The 16,057-nt window shown below is 37.1% G+C and overlaps 1 protein-coding gene across 4 annotated transcripts in view; it reads left to right on the top strand.

The window, feature by feature from the left end:
* The window catches only part of ADNP (activity dependent neuroprotector homeobox), a 55,297-nt gene that overhangs the window by 34,829 nt on the left and 4,411 nt on the right, over positions 1 to 16,057 (top strand). For 3 of the 4 annotated variants that reach the window (XM_058175710.1, XM_058175712.1, XM_058175711.1), the window contains exons 2-4: positions 5,887 to 5,996; positions 11,853 to 11,965; positions 14,710 to 14,802. In XM_058175710.1, coding sequence (XP_058031693.1) covers positions 5,948 to 5,996; positions 11,853 to 11,965; positions 14,710 to 14,802 — 255 coding nt within the window. In that variant the 5' untranslated portion in view covers positions 5,887 to 5,947. Of the gene's footprint in view, positions 1 to 5,886; positions 5,997 to 6,281; positions 6,349 to 11,852; positions 11,966 to 14,709; positions 14,803 to 16,057 lie in introns of all 4 variants that reach the window. The other variant, XM_058175713.1, reaches the window with a different exon arrangement.

Genomic DNA, 16,057 nt, shown 5'->3' with positions numbered 1-16,057 from the left:
TTATCCATGTATTGATGCCCACATAGATTATTGGAATACCCTTTATGCTTGAAGACCATGTGAACATTACATGTAGTGCTATATGTAACTTCTAGGCAACTAACTGATGTAAGACACAGGAATCTTACTTACAAAGTTTAAAGGTCCTAAATAGTAAGTCCTGAGAACTCCCCATTGCCAACCTGATAGTCCATTAAAATCTTCAGGAGGCCCTTTTAAGGCTTCTCCTGTTCCTGTCTGCCTGGCACATAGGAGATTTTCTCATGTGTATAGAATACACTCCTTCATTAATGGTATTTTCTCAACAGTCTGCAAGCTCTTAGAAAATACTCATCTATTTTGTTAAACTTTTAATTATTAATTAATTTTTATATCAATTTCAGTATCAATTTAATTTGTTGCTCTGCCTTAAATAATCACTGAGTGAGAAAGTGGGGCATAAATAGTCAAATAAATACGTTACACTGCATGCAGTATCAATATCTTGGCCAAAATATGCCTGCTTAAGCACTGATAGTGGCCCTTTGGATTACAGTGGTCCTTGACTTACAACTATTTGTTTAGTGACTGTTCAAAGTTATGATGGCACTGAAAAAAGGGACTTATTTTTCATACTTACTGACCATTGTAGAATCTCCTTGATCATGTGATTAAAATTCGGGTGCTTGGCAGCTATCACGCATGACAATTGCACTGTCCTTGGGTCATGTGATCACCATTTGTAACCTTGCCATCCAGCATTCTACAAGCAAAGTCAACAGGGGAAGCCAGATTTTTTTAACAACATTAAAATTTAACATTTAACAACTGTAATGATTCGTTTAACACATGGCAAAAAAAGTCATAAAATGGAACAAAACTCAACTGCTTTGATTAGAACAGAAATTTTATGCTTAATTGCAGTCGTAACTTGAGGGCTACCTGATGTACTATGTACTGTTTCATACCTTACCAGGTAAAAAATTAATGATTTAAAAAAAATCAGATTTTTTAAATTTTAAATTGGATTTTTTAAAAATCAAATTTATTTTAATAAAATGCTTTTGGGGTAAAAATCTATCTAAAGGTAGTTTTCGACTTAAGATACATTAATCCTTTATAAGGTAGGTAAAATGAGGACCCAAATTGTTGGGGGGGCAATAAGTTGACTTTGTATATAAATATACAAATAGAATGAGACTATTGCCTTACACAATGTAAGCCGCCCTGAGTCTTCGGAGAAGGGCGGGATATAAATGTAAATAAATAAATAAATAAAATCTTCTTTCTGTATGAAATGGAGCTTGGTTACCGTATTTTTTGAAGTATTAAGACACACTCCCCCCCCCCAAAAAAAAATTGGGTGAAAATTTGGGTGTGTCTTACAACACCGATTGTAGCCCTGCCCGTCCGCCTGCCCCCACCCTTCAGCCTCCGTGTGTCTTCTGAAATGGAGCTTTCGGAGGGTGAAAAGGCAAGGTGCAGAGCAGGAGTGAAATGCTCCCAGTTCGCACTGGCTCGCCCGATTAGGTAGCGATGGCAGCTGCTGGTTCGGAGGACCAGTAGCAAAAATCCCTGCCCCCACCCACCCACCCCCGCCTCTGCTGAGCCACACCATCAGCAGAGGGTTTTTTTTTACTTTTAAAAGTTTTTCTTCAGCTGAAACATGCCTTTAAAAGTAAAAAAAAAAACCTCTGATGATCGCGGGGCTGAGCAGAGATCATCAAAACCCTTTAAAAGTTTTTTTTTTAAAAAAAACCCTCTTCAGCCGAAGGGGGGAAAAAAACAAGAAAAAAACAAGGTTTTAAAAGCCTTCTCTGGCGATCCCAGAGGAGTTTCCTGATCCTCACAGGCTTTTAAACTCACTTTTTAACAGCCCCCACTTACAAGAGCCCCCACCCATGCCCAGCCAATTCCCCCTCCTCACTTACCTATAATTACTGCTCTTTCGGGCTGGCAACGCCATGCTTTCTTCAGCTACTGAAGAAAAAAAAAGCTTGCTTTGACTTCCTGCTTTGCTGGCTGAGGAACTCTGGGATTTGAAGTCCACAATAAAATAAAATAAAATAAAATAATCAAATAAAATATTTGTGCAGCTTTCTGAGATTTGGTGTGTTTCTGTAGTGTTTCACTCTAACTACACAAACACACAAAATCTCTGAAAGCTATATGTGGCATTGTGTATGTGTGTGAGTTGTGTGGGTGTAAAGTGTGAAAGTTGGTTTCTGAGTTTTTTGTGGCTGTGTGAAGTGCAGCTGCTTTTACATTGTGTGTGAATCAGTTGTGTTGTGTTGTGTGTGTGCAAAGTGTGAAAGTTGGTTTTTGATACCTCTTATTGTTTTTGATACTTTGTTTATTATTTTTATTATTTATTGTTATTGGCCACGCCCACCTAGTCATCTGACCACCAAGCCACGCCCACCAATTAAGCCACGTCCACAAAACCGTAGGAAATTTTTGTAGATTTCACCCCTCGTGCAGAGGCCAAAATGGCAACACGGAACAGCCGCTGCCTTGTCGGACCGGTTTCATGCTTCACCTGCTGTACTCACTGGAGTGCTTTGCAATGATCAGCTACATTTTTGAAGCTGCGTATCTGCCCCAACGAGGCACATGTTCTCACAACCAGCGAACCTGTTGCTAAAGTTCACCTCTGGGAACAGCTGATTGGGGGTATTCTGGGAGACCGATCCACCTGCCAATCAGTTGCTTGTGCTGAATCAGGCTAATGGCTGGAGCTGATGAGGCTGTTTGCTAAGGACGCTAACCAGATGAATACCGATGGATGCTGGTAGGCAGAGGCAGAATTTTTTTTTTCTTATTTTCCTCCCCAAAAACTCAGTTGTGTCTTATACTCTGGAGCATCTTATATTCCGAAAAATACGGTATGTAGCATGATGCTGTATATTCTGCATGTTGGGATTGTCGGTGACTCAACAGGGTCAGGAGGAGCCGCTGCGGGACACATGACAATTGCTCTTTAAAAATTATGATTTAACAAATCACTTTTTACTAGTGATTTAAATCACGATTGGTTTAAATCAAATCCACTCTGTACCTTACGTATTGAGTGTTTTCAAACTCTTACACAATTGGAATCTATATATATAAAAGCAAAATACCACTCGCGCATCATCACAAAATCTCCAAAGCTGTAAAGCTTACAAACTTGAAATTTGCCACATATGTTCCTCTTGGCTTCTAGGTGCTCACTAAGAAAGGATTTTTTGAAATGACCATCAGAGCATTAGTATTTCCAATATTATGATTAACACGCTCTGATGCTAAGGAGTTCTACACATCTTTTCATTCGCGCGGGGCTGACTTAAATTTTATCGATTTTATATTTTATCGATTTTAAATTTTTTAATATTAATTTTAATGGAGTTTTAGTTTTATATATTTTAAAGTTTTTTAGGCCAATTATAAAATAAGTTTTTTAATTTGTATTTTAAATTGTATATTGTATTGTCTGTTTTTACTTTTGGCTGTACACCGCCCTGAGTCCTTCGGGAGAAGGGCAGTATAAAAATCTAATTAATAATAATAATAATAATAATACTCCACCTTCCCACCTGAAAAGAAATCTATTCCAAATGCAAAACACAAGCAGAAGAGAGGAGTTTCAGTTTTACTTTCACAGCAGCAAGCAGGGGATAGGATAGGGGAAGCTTCTGTGGGGCAAGGCTGTGGGAGAGAAGGGGATAGCATATGCTTCTCCCATAGCGCATTGATAAGAGACATGTCAGGTAAGACAAAAATCCTTTCTTTGGGGCAAGGCTGAGGGAGAGAAGGGGATAGGATAGGGGAGGCTTCTATATGGCAAGCTTGAGGGAGGGGGGATAGGATAGGAGACGTTTCTGTGGTGCAAGGCTGAGGGAGAGAAGAGGGATAGAGTAGGATAGGCTGTGGGGCAAGGCTGAGGGAGAGAAGGGAACAGGAGAGGCCAATCGTAACTACTCATTAATTTTCAAGTTGTAAGTGTTGATTTATTAAGCCTGATCACATAGTTTCATAGCAGAGCATGGGCATTCAGATAGTGTTTAATAAAGCATCCCATAAAATTTAAAAAACTAAATTAATGGCTAAAGACACCTTACTTCACTGAAACTAAAACTAGCTGTGCACAAGTTTCAAATAGCCTATATTTCATCTTTGAATTTGGACACTTTCTGCAGTTTGAAGGAACATTTTTTATTTTTGCATACAATTGCGTTTTATGTATTTTATTCAATTTACAGCCACCCATTGTGACTGTGGGTGACTCACAAGTAAAAATGATTTTAAAAAACAAAACAAATTAACCAAAAATATGATGCTATGCTATGATGCCATCTTTCATTTTTGTAAAAATAACTGTTCAATTTTTTGAAGTGGTTTTAAAATACATACAATATTTTTTTCTTCTTCAAAAAATATCAATGAACAAAACACATAGTAAATGTCCATCAGGGGTTTTTTGTATTATGATACATATTGGTAAATTTGTCAAAAATGGTAAATATTTTGTACTTAATGGCTGTCCTCAATTTTTATTACTACTTGAAGGCCCTGAAGGTGGGTTCTGTGGCATAGGTTGTACAGTGTACATTCAGTTCTTCGAAGGCTTAGCATCTGTACAATTTACTTCGCTGGTTGGGAAGGTGTAAGAAATTGTACTACCAATATTCTGTTATTTTGTGCTGGATTTCAGAGAAAGGAATCTAGAGGCCAAAAAATCATAGACTGAAATTCACACTTTGTCTTCTCCAAACTTGTTCAGTATTGTTCCTTTTGATTGGCAGCTACTCTTTATTATCCCAGGCACTACCACCAGAGATTCTATAATTAGGGATGTCTAGGTTAAAGTACAACTTTTCATAAAATACGTGTTCTGTCAGTGAGCATAGGGAGTACAGATGGCTTAAAGAAAAATTGCCATTTTTCCTGAAAGGGGTAGTGAATATAGTTTTGTTTTAATGAATCAAAACTAATGCTACTGGAGCTTGTTTTTTATGTGCTGCAGAGAGGTGTGAAGAGAGTTTTGAGACACAATATTTGTCTGCTTGTTGTATATTTTTGGATCTAGGAAACTTTATAAAAGTTAGCTTGTCTTTATGTAACATTTTGCTGTCTCAAGAATAATACTTCAACTTCATATTATTTTCTGTGGTTTTTCTATAAGTGGTACCTAAATATGAGCCAGTTATACTACATTGTGCTACAGACCATAAAGAAGTGACACAAATGCAAAAAATATATATGCTCTTGGATCTATCTAGTCACTTGTGTTGACTTGTTCACAGGCTATTGCCACAATTATTTTATTTGCTTAATGTTAATGTTTGCAAAATTTAGTATTTTCAGCCATAAAATACTGCTCATCTCTGTTTGTTCTTCCTTTCCATCCTTTCTTAGATACTCTATTTTCCATCCTTTCTTATTCCATTCTACTTATCTATTATCTAATTCTACGGACCCAATTATTTTATTTTTGTTTCTATATTTTCTTTTTTCTTTGTTAAAATTCTACCATAACGTTGTTTACTTTAGCTACTGTTGATAAGGATATTCCAAATTAAATAACCAACATTTTGAGCGAAAACTTTTAAAATTTTATTTTCATAATTAATACTGATTCAATATAATTTAATAAAATACAGTCATAACGTAATGTTACCCAGTTATTTTCCAATAATTTGGGTTTTTCGCCTTCATATTAGCTGTTTTTTAAGCTTTTTTATCTACAGTATAATGAAAAGAATTCATTTCAAAATATGTCTGCTGAGTTTTTCATTTGGTAAAATAGACCTTATTTCTAGTGTTCCCACGTTCTGTTGGATCATTCTCTTTTTTGCTAACAAAAGCAATATTATGCACAGTCCTTTTGATGGCAGACCAATGTTTCATTCTGATTCATTCCTGCAGGCATTAATGCTACTTCCTACCAGAAGTCCTAAGATTAAGAAACTACAGAAAAGGAAGTTGCATGAATAGAAAGGCTCCAGGAATTCATTGCCTTCAACAGCTACAAAGGGGTAGGTGTCTGATTCTTTATACATCTGGGTCTGAATTCAGGTTCTTATTGAGATAGATACTTGATAAGGTAGAGATCGGTGATCTAGGAGGATGATTTCCAAAAGAAAATTGTGAGTATTGTTGATTCTGTGATCCATGAACTGAAACCTGGTACATTTTGCACATTATCAAATGAACATCTTTGTAGTATAATTACATATTGATTTTACTCACAGTATCACTCATTTCCCTGTCTCCACTTCCAGTATTAACTGGTCACTGAGCCACTGAAATATTTCTTACAGAAATGTGAAAAAGAAAAATCCCCTTTGCTGTCCCTTTTAAAGGGAAAAAGTGGTCAACATTACAAAGGTAAACAGTGATACCATTCCTTCTCCCATTTTGTCATCTTTAATTTTTTTGCCATAATCATTTGAGGCTTTGTAGTTCTAACTATTTTAAATATTTTTTTGTTTAGTGATACAGTATATGAGATTTAACTAAACCCTTCTTTGCCTGATCTTTCCCTTTGCAGAGCAGAGAAATCAGTTTTTTGCACATTGAGAGCAATATAATCATGCCAGCAATGGGAAAGAGTATGGCAAAGAAAAGACTACCTACAGAAATTGCTTGCAACACTGGGGGTGGGGGTGTGGGGAGAGAAAACACATACTGACTGCAATGACATTCACATAACTCAAGAAATGTTGCAAGGATCATAAATGGCCATAAGCTTATTTTTTCAGTATCACACTTTGAAATGAATGGTTGGTAAATGAAGACGATCTGTATTTGGAGCAGTATTCAAAATATTTATGGATATTTGAATATTTGGAGCAATATTCAAATATTTATGTGCTATGGTTTTAGAGAAACCGATTCATTCTTGTCAAAAGAGATGATGTGGAGAGGCAATCCTTCTCACTCTATTATTAGGATAATAATACATGCAGCAGTTGAGCCCTAGCTATATTTCACTAAAGAATGAGAGAAGCATACAGCTGGAAAAAGATTTCAGAAAAATTAAAATTCTGTAATGAAAAAAAATCCTAGAAAATAGATAGGTATCTGGCTCATGAAAAAGTTATTTTTTTTAATTTGAATTTATATCCCGCCCTTCTCCGAAGACTCAGGGCGGCTTACATTGTGTTAAGCAATAGTCTCATCCATTTGTATATTATATACAAAGTCAACTTTTATTGCCCCCAACAATCTGGGTCCTCATTTTACCTACCTTATAAAGGATGGAAGGCTGAGCCAACCTTGGGCCTGGTGGGACTTGCAGTAATTGCAAGCAGCTGTGTTAATAACAGACTGCATTAGTCTGTTGAGCCACCAGAGGCCCTAATAAAGAAATCCATAATTTAGTCATCTGAAATATATACTAAGAGATACACTGTCACTATAGATTTGTACTGATTTATGCCTCTGAAATATTTTCAAAATGATCTGTACCAGGGTGGGTTATTTCTGAAGCTTTGAACTGGGTCTCCAAATCAAATTGGTTAATCTCTGGATACCCTTAACTTCATATATATATCTATAGAGAGAGAAACATAGAGGTAGATAAATACACATATATATAGGCATAAGATGAACATTATGAAACAGTTTAGTCAATTTTTTTTGAAAATGACATAATTTTTGTTCTTTTATTCCATAATTTTGTACAGTTTATATTTTAATATCAAATTACTACCTAAATGTATGTATTTAATTGTTAATTAAAAGAAATGAATTAAAATCATCTGGCTTTTCATAGTACATGTAAATAAGTCATTGTGATTTTGCATCATTTTGGATGAACCTCATTGTTATTAAGTTGATTGTGCTGAGTATAATTACAGGTCTAGTAATCAGATAAATGTTGATAGTTGATACTGAAGTTTATATTATTATTAACCACTGAGGATATTGTTAAACTGTAAAGTTACATTAAAACATATTATGTAAAATATTGGGAGGTAATAAGACTAATAAAAGTTAATACATTAAAGTGTTTAGGGTTTTAAGCAGAAAAGCACTATATTGTACTTTAAAGAAGAATGGTTCCAATAACTTTTTGAGGCATTTATTTTATTTACATTTATTTATTTATAGACTTATTTAAATAAACACTGTCATTTATATGTGAGTATTTTACTTTATTTTAGTTTATCTTAGATGGTAGTACTGTGTTTCTCCAAAAATAAGATTGGGTCTTATTTTCTCTTAGGCCCCAAAATATGCACTAAGGCTTATTTTTGGAGATGTCTTATTCCCCCCTTCCCATGTACAGGAGGCCCACTTCTGCTTACTTGCAGCAGGGCAGGAGGCCATGCGGTGTTCCAATGCCACCCCCGCGAGGCAGGTGGTAGAGCTGCCCATGTGCCCCACACTGGCTTATCAAAGCCAGGCTACCCATGCCACAACACTTGCCTCACCTTGTGGCGGTGTCAGCTCTAGCAGCCCCATCCAGGAGGACCCCGCGTGGCCACAGCTACAGCCGTGAGGTGAGGAATGGATCTGTCCCACACACCGCACACTGGCTTACTTCAGGGCTTCTGCAGCCAGGCCATCCATGCCCCAATACATGCCTCGCCTTGCAGCCACAGCACCAGCACACTGTTTGGCCTCCTGCTCCATTGCAGCCACAAGCAAGCTGTTCTATCCCCCCACCTCACCTAAGAAAACACACGCGCTGAAGGACGTCTGCCAGCAATTTATTTACAAGTTGACCTGGTTTCCTTTGGCAGAGGAAAGTTTTGGCAGCTACTCTACAAGTGCCTGCCAAGTTTCTTATCAGGAGACAGCGTGTTTGCAGTTCGTTGCCGGGGCAACCAGGAATCTAAAGAGTGGTCAAGAGTTACTCACGAAAATCCAAGCCTTAAATCCAAAAACTGTCTGAAACTCACACAATGCAGTTTGTGTCCGTCACGGGCTACAGAGCAACTCCACTTGCTTTTATCCCCTGTGGGGTGTGGCTCAGTGACTCAGCACTCTCTGGGCCTGCCACACCTCTTCCTTTGCTGCGCACGCCTCTCTCTCTGATGCTGTCTGGGATCAATCCAGGATTGATCCTCCTCACCCTCTGTTGGTGGGGGCTCCGACACGCCTCCCTCCTGGCCTTCAGCTGCACCTGAGGCGTTGCCAGAAAGGAGGGATCTGGAGAGGGAGGCCTTGTTGGCTCCTCCCCCTCACTCTCAGAGTCATCTTCCTCCAGGAGGCCAGGCTCGGGAGCCGGAGTCACAACACAAACAGAAGAAGTGGGCCGGCAGCCACCTGGGCTTTTGCTGCACATGGCTGCTGGTGCTGCCACCACGAGGCAAGTGTTGAGGCATGGATGGCCTGAGGTAAACCACTGTAGGACACGTTGGGCAGTTGTTGTGACCCAGACTCGAGCAGGTAGCAACAAACGCAGTCCTTAATGAAAATAAACTTTATTCAAGCAGCTGGGAATTGACCCATTCCAGCGTTGTGAAACTCAAAAGAAAGCAAAGGCTTCTCACACAAAACACTCTGTCATTATTTCCAACCTGGTCCAATTTAGATAATTGCCAAAGTCCTTTGCAGATAAGCGTCTCAAGCAGAGAATGGAGAGCTGCCAAGGTCTTATCGGAGAAACATCTGGAGCAGAGAATGGGATGAGCGCAGCTCCCAACGTTGTTTTACAGCAAACTGAAACACCGATGCCGGTCTTCTTTTAAATCTTATTGGAGGGGCCAGTTACCTCTTGGCCCTACTCCTGAGGTGACCTCTCTGCTTGAGCTGCTCCTGCCTCTTGGCAGCTCTTCTCATTCGGGCATTAGGGACAGGCTCTCCCAGTTCCTCCTCTTCCTCGCTACTCTCGGCCTCTGGAGTCCGCACCTCACTCTCTAACTACTCTCAGGCCCTGGAGGCTCTGGAGTCCACACCCCATTTCTCGATGGCCCTGGCCTCGCCTCTGCCTCATCACCGTCCGATTCCACTACCAACACCGTAGGCTGCTGACAGACCACAACAGCAGCTACACTCCCCCTTTGCCTTGTTTTGGGGTCACGGCAACCAGACGAAATGGGCATGCAGCCTTAAGTAGGGCTTGTTTTGGTGGTAGGGCTTATATTAGGTGCACATGTACAAAACATGCTAGGACTTATTTTCAGGATAGGTCTTATTTTCATGGAAACTGTTCATTTCAATAACAAGAAAAATATCAAGTTGTAGGTGGGAATAATAAGGGAACTGGTGAGGACATGAGCATTTTAATGCTTCTGAGATTTTCCATAATTGCTGTTCAGGTATACTTTTATGTTATACCATGAAAATACGGCCTACTAGAAACTAGTTTGATTTTTACACGTGCACCCAATATAAGCCCTCCCCCCCTCCCCCAATTAAGACCCTGCCCACTCCAGAGTGCACAAGTAAAAATTAACCTAGGGTGGGGATGGGGGTGGTGGTGAAGCTGCCATACTACTTGCCTTTGGACAGTTGCAGCCAGGCCTCGCACACCTCGGCCCAGTTGTTCTTCTCTGCACTCTTTCTAGAGTCTCAACATCTCAACATCTTTTTTATATCGTGGTAACCAAAACCGGATTCAGTATTCCAAGTGTTGTCTTACTAAGTCATTGTAAAATGGTATTAAATGGTATTATTGTGATCTTGATTCTGTTAATGCAGCCTAGAACTGTGTTGGCTTTTTTGGCAGCTGCAGCGTGCTGCTGGCTCATATTTAAGTAATTGTCCACTAGGACTCCAAGATCCCTCTTTACTTTTGCAGTCAATTTTTTTCTGCTTCATCTGTATTTTTATCTTTATTATTTATTTATTTACTTATTCATTCAATTCCTATACCTGCCCATCACAGGAAATGACTCTGGGTAGCTTACAATTCAAATGTTACGTTCAAAAACTGCCATGTGTTGACTATATGAAGAATGATATGAAAATACGATCCGTTACTAAGAATCACATTTTCTAATAGTAAAATTGGGTAATATGGTAAAAGAGTAGTGCAGTTGCTATATCTGAGGGTATAGACATTTTAGAGTGATCTTTAAATTTCAATTATAAATTAAGAACATGAAGTTAAAATGCAGAATCTTTGAAACATTGTAATCATGATTTTATTTATTTATTTGTGAATTACATAAACTAAGATAGGACTGTTTATGAAGAATCTGCAATTGATTTCAATTTTGAAAGTTTCAGTAGTTGCTGCTCGGTTAGAATTTCTTAGGTATAACTTATAAAAAAGGAGAATATTGTTTAATGATTCTAAAGTGTTCTAAAGATAGACATCCAGTGGAGACACTCTCTGATACTTTCCTCTGAAGAAACCAAGGGGTGTTGCATGCACTTTTGAGTGTCTCCCAATAAGCAATATTTATCTAATATATTTTATTTCTATACTGGTCTCTTAAACCAGATCAGGGTAGCATCCTGCTTTTGTAGAGGAGATAGAAACTTATTGGGATAAAGATTGGTAAATTATACAGTTCTCAGTTTTTAAATTTAACTTAGCATTTAATGATCACCGATATTCATTGCAAATACTTTAATTGTAAAATTCCACTTTTGTTATGAGTTTGGCTTATGATTTATGAAATTCCATGTGAAAGATCATTCTCATTGCAGAAGTATATCAGATCCAATCTAGGCATCATGATCTCTGTTTTTGTATTTATGTTTTTATATTTAAAGGCAATCAGCCTCCAGTTTCATTTTTTCAAAGCAAAATGTAATGAACAACCTGTTTTCTTTTGATTTGTGAAACTACAGAAAACAGAAGAATGCAATGTGTATAATAAAAAAAATAAAGGATCAAAAGTGATATCAAATGTTTCTTGTTACTTTGAGTTAAACTACTTTGAATAAAACATTTTCATTAAATTAGTTTCTCATTTTCCTTCTCTTAGAAACTATGTTCCAGCTTCCTGTCAACAATCTTGGCAGTTTAAGAAAAGCCCGGAAAACTGTGAAAAAGATACTAAGTGACATCGGTTTAGAATACTGTAAAGAACATATAGAAGTAAGTACAATTTTGTAGGGAGCATTAGTTAAACTTTAATGTTGGTAATATAGTCAGTTGAAAAGTAGGGGGATGTTTTTTAGAAGTTTGTTAGAATCTGAATGATTGTAGCCCTCACCACCATTATTTCACTGAACTAGGATTTATAATTTTTACTTGACCTTAATTGCTAACCAAACCCTATAGCAGTGATGGCTAACCTTTTTGGCACTGAGTGCCGAAACTGGAGTGCATGTGCGCCAGAGCCTGGAAGACAGCAGCTGGCCTGTGTGCATATATGCGGCAGCCAGCTGCTCTTCTGCATTCTGGCGTTCTTTGCACAAAGACCAGCTGGCTGGTGTGCGCCGGAACCTAGAAAGAGACAGCGCACTTGCGACAGTGCACGTGCCCACAGAGAGGGCTCTGTGTGCCACCTCTGGCACGCGTGCCATAGGTTCGCGTTGCTGCCCTATAACATTCTGAGTGGCTGTGAGGGATGGATGTTTCTTGATGCTTTGATTGAACAGGAACTTGGGTCTTCTGTTCCTTTTCCTGATTAAAAAGACATGCGGCGTCATTTGCAGGTAGTCCTCAACTTACAACCATTTGTTTAGTGACTGTTTGAAGCCATAGTGGCGCTGAAAAAAATGACTTATAATGGACCTCACAGTCAGGCCATCCCTACAGTTACATGATCAGAATTTGGATGCTTAACGACTAATGGTTCAGTCATAATGAAGAAGCTTCTTGGATGAGAAGCGAAACGTCTTCAAAGAAAAACAAGGAAGTCCAGTTGCCTCTTGGAAAAAAAGCAACTTTGGGACTTTCAAAAAAATATTTTGGATAAACGTGAATAGACCTACAAAGTTTTAATATAAATATTTGGTGTTATATTTTTAATTCAGACTATGTTTGGTAAATACTATATAAATTTTAGACAATTATTAACCACTGTAACAGAAGAGCAGTGTACACTATTCTTGTCAGAGCGTACCTTAAACATCTTCTCTGCTTGCATTGAAAATCCATTTGTTGCCTACTAGCGTGAGGTTCTGTAGAATTCTTTTTCAAAAGTATGTGAATCATGCTTTCCTTGCATTTACGCTAACAAGTTGAAGATTATAGTTACATTACAATTACATGACTGAATGGAATTTTTTTCCATAAAACTAACAACACAGATTTAAGTAACTGAAATATAAATATGGACAACATGTATTTATACAAGTTTCAGGAGTGCAGCATGATTGATGACAGAGCAAATGCTTCAACGGATATATCTTTCAAAAACTGAGCACATAAAAGAGACAGTAGTCTAATGCTGATTGTATATAGGACAGAAAATGAACTTCATGTGAAACATTCCTCTGATTTTTTTTTTAACTTGATATACTGTATATTAGTCACTTTTTCTTCTGCTTTGTTAGTTTTATGCAGAGAAGATACAGGGATTTCTTCGTTGCAAAATGGAAAAACAAATGTTGGAGGTGCTTTAGCTTTCTCTGTTCAATAGCTTTATTCTGCTATGCATGCTCCAAAAGAGTAGCACAAACATCTGTCCTGCTCATATCCCCTTTTACTCCTTTGGGTTTAGTACTACAGGTAGTTCTCGACTTATGGCCACAATTGAGCCCCAAATTTTTGTTATTAAATTGGTCATCTGTTAAATGAGTCATGCCCCATTTTATGACCTTTCTTGCCACAAGTGTTAAGTGAATCATTGTAGTTGATAATTTAGTAATATGTTTGTTAAGTGAATCTGGCTTCCCAATGATTTTGCTTGTCAAAAGGTTGCAAAAGGTGATTACATGACCTTGGGACACAGCAACAGTCATAAGTGTGGTCATAAATGGCCAAGCATCTGAATTTTGATCAATGGTCATAGGGATGCTACAAAGGTAATAGTTGTGAGAAACGGTCATAAGTCACTTTTTTCAGTGCTGTTGTAACTTTGAACGGTCACTAAATGAACTGTTCTAATTTAAGGACTACCTGTACAGCATTTCTGTACGTTTGCTACTTAGCCTAGATTTAGAAATGTGTTTTCCCTTTCTGGTATGAAAAAAAAAAATCTCAGATATTAATGTTGTAACAAAATAAAGGATCTTGTAGTGCAGAAAATAATCCGTTTTTGCAAATGCAGTAGTCCTTGATTTATTAGTTGAACAACAGATTAAAGTTAAGACAGCACTGCACAAAGTGATGCACAGTTGCGATTGTTGCAGAGGTCCTGCATGATCAAATAGGGCTCTTGGTAATATCAGCATGTATTTATGACCTTTGCAGCATCCTGGGGTTCCGTGATTGTCATCTTCAACCTTTGCTTCCAACAAGCAAGTCAATGGGGCCAGATTAATGACTACGCAATTAGTTTAATCGCTGCAACAAAAAGTCATAAAATCTGGTGGAACTCACCTAACTGCATCACTTAGCTACAGAAGTTTAGATCCTAATTTTGACTGTAAGTCAAGGATTATCTTTAAAGAACTTTCAGAGTATACTGGAAAGGGGAAGCAATAAACCAACTGAAATAAATCCAGTTTCATTTCAGAAGGATTTTTAAGTGTGGTTCTTTCATTGAAGATTGAATCCTGCATTTCTTTAATAAAATTAGTTCATTATCTTGTATTCTCTTGGATTTGGTCCCTGAGTACTGTTTTGCTTTTGGATTATGAACTTAGATATGAAATTAATAACTAGTCAAATATTAATAGTATGTTATTTCTATTTATGGGTTTTTTTTGCCATTTTCTCCATCTTTGCAGGATTTTAAGCAGTTTGAACCCAATGACTTCTATTTGAAAAACACTACATGGGAAGATGTTGGATTGTGGGACCCTTCGCTTACAAAAAATCAGGTTAGTACATTAATGGGTGAAAGATACCTGATCTGAATCCATTAATTTTTTTTTAAAAAAACTTGATAGTGGATGTTTGTTGTTTTATAATCTAAAATTAATTTATACTTTCATAAACTTGAGTCCATGAAACTCAGTGTTCAATAATTTGAATCTGTTTTGTGGAAGAACTGAGAATGCATTAACAAACTGTAGTTACAGCCTTTGCTTCCCATCCAGAAGTTGTCCTTTCACAGAAACAACTGAAAATGTGAAAGTCTGAACACACATAACAAAAATTGGTTTTAGTAATTCTAAAAGATTTGACTGCCGAATTTGGAAACTGAAACGATAGTTTGGCATTCTAAACTATAATTACTGCAAACAATTTAAAGTTTAATGTTTTAATTGTCTTATTTAGTTGATCTGTGTGAGTGTATATACAAAAATGCTATGATTTGAAAGCTTTTATCAATTTGTAATCTGATATTCTTTTGAGTTCCTACTGAAAACTATTATCTTGTATCATGAATTTGTATGTCTCTTGCCTCTTCTGGAGAACTGTGATTTGTTAATTTCTGTTAAATAGTAGCTTGATTTTATATGGTTAAGATAATCTAGTTACCTCGTTTGTTACCTAAGCAGTCTGTTACCTCTCTTCAAACATAATCAAATATAAATATGTTTCTTTGTAGACTTATCAGGATGAATACTAAAAATGAACTTAATTATCAATGTCAATAAAATAAACTGAGTAGTACATAGGACAATATAAGAGGGTTGAAGCTTGCTTGCCTTTTTGGAACATCATGAACTTAGAACTGTTTTGAAACATTTTGAAGTCTATTTCAGTTATAAAATATAAAGTACTCACATGCTTTATATTTTACATGTTAAAGTTTGAAATGCATGCATGTAGTTAATGTATAGTAAATGGTTTTCATTCAGTAGATTCTAGTACTGATATACATATTTGTAAGTTAAACGTAACATGTTCAGACCTTGAGTTATGGACTTGTTAAGCCAAAATTTGGTCTGTTTCTGAACAGTCAATAAGCTTGTTAAGAGACTCCTTTTGCTTACATATAACCATTTACTCTGTGTATTATACTAAAAAAGAATTGCTGATGGATAGAGAACCAAACTTCTAAAAATGCTTTTTATTATATGTTTTGATGTGTAATTCCATGAAGTACTAGAACTGTGAATTCATTTTTTTAAAATGATAATATCCGCTACATTGTTTCAGCATTATCATGAGAAGCTATGAAGAACT

Source organism: Ahaetulla prasina, chromosome 3, assembly GCF_028640845.1.
Source record: "Ahaetulla prasina isolate Xishuangbanna chromosome 3, ASM2864084v1, whole genome shotgun sequence".
NCBI classification, from domain to species: Eukaryota; Metazoa; Chordata; class Lepidosauria; order Squamata; family Colubridae; genus Ahaetulla; species Ahaetulla prasina.
Note: the sequence above shows the minus strand (reverse complement) of the source record. Positions and strands in the feature narration are given on the sequence as shown.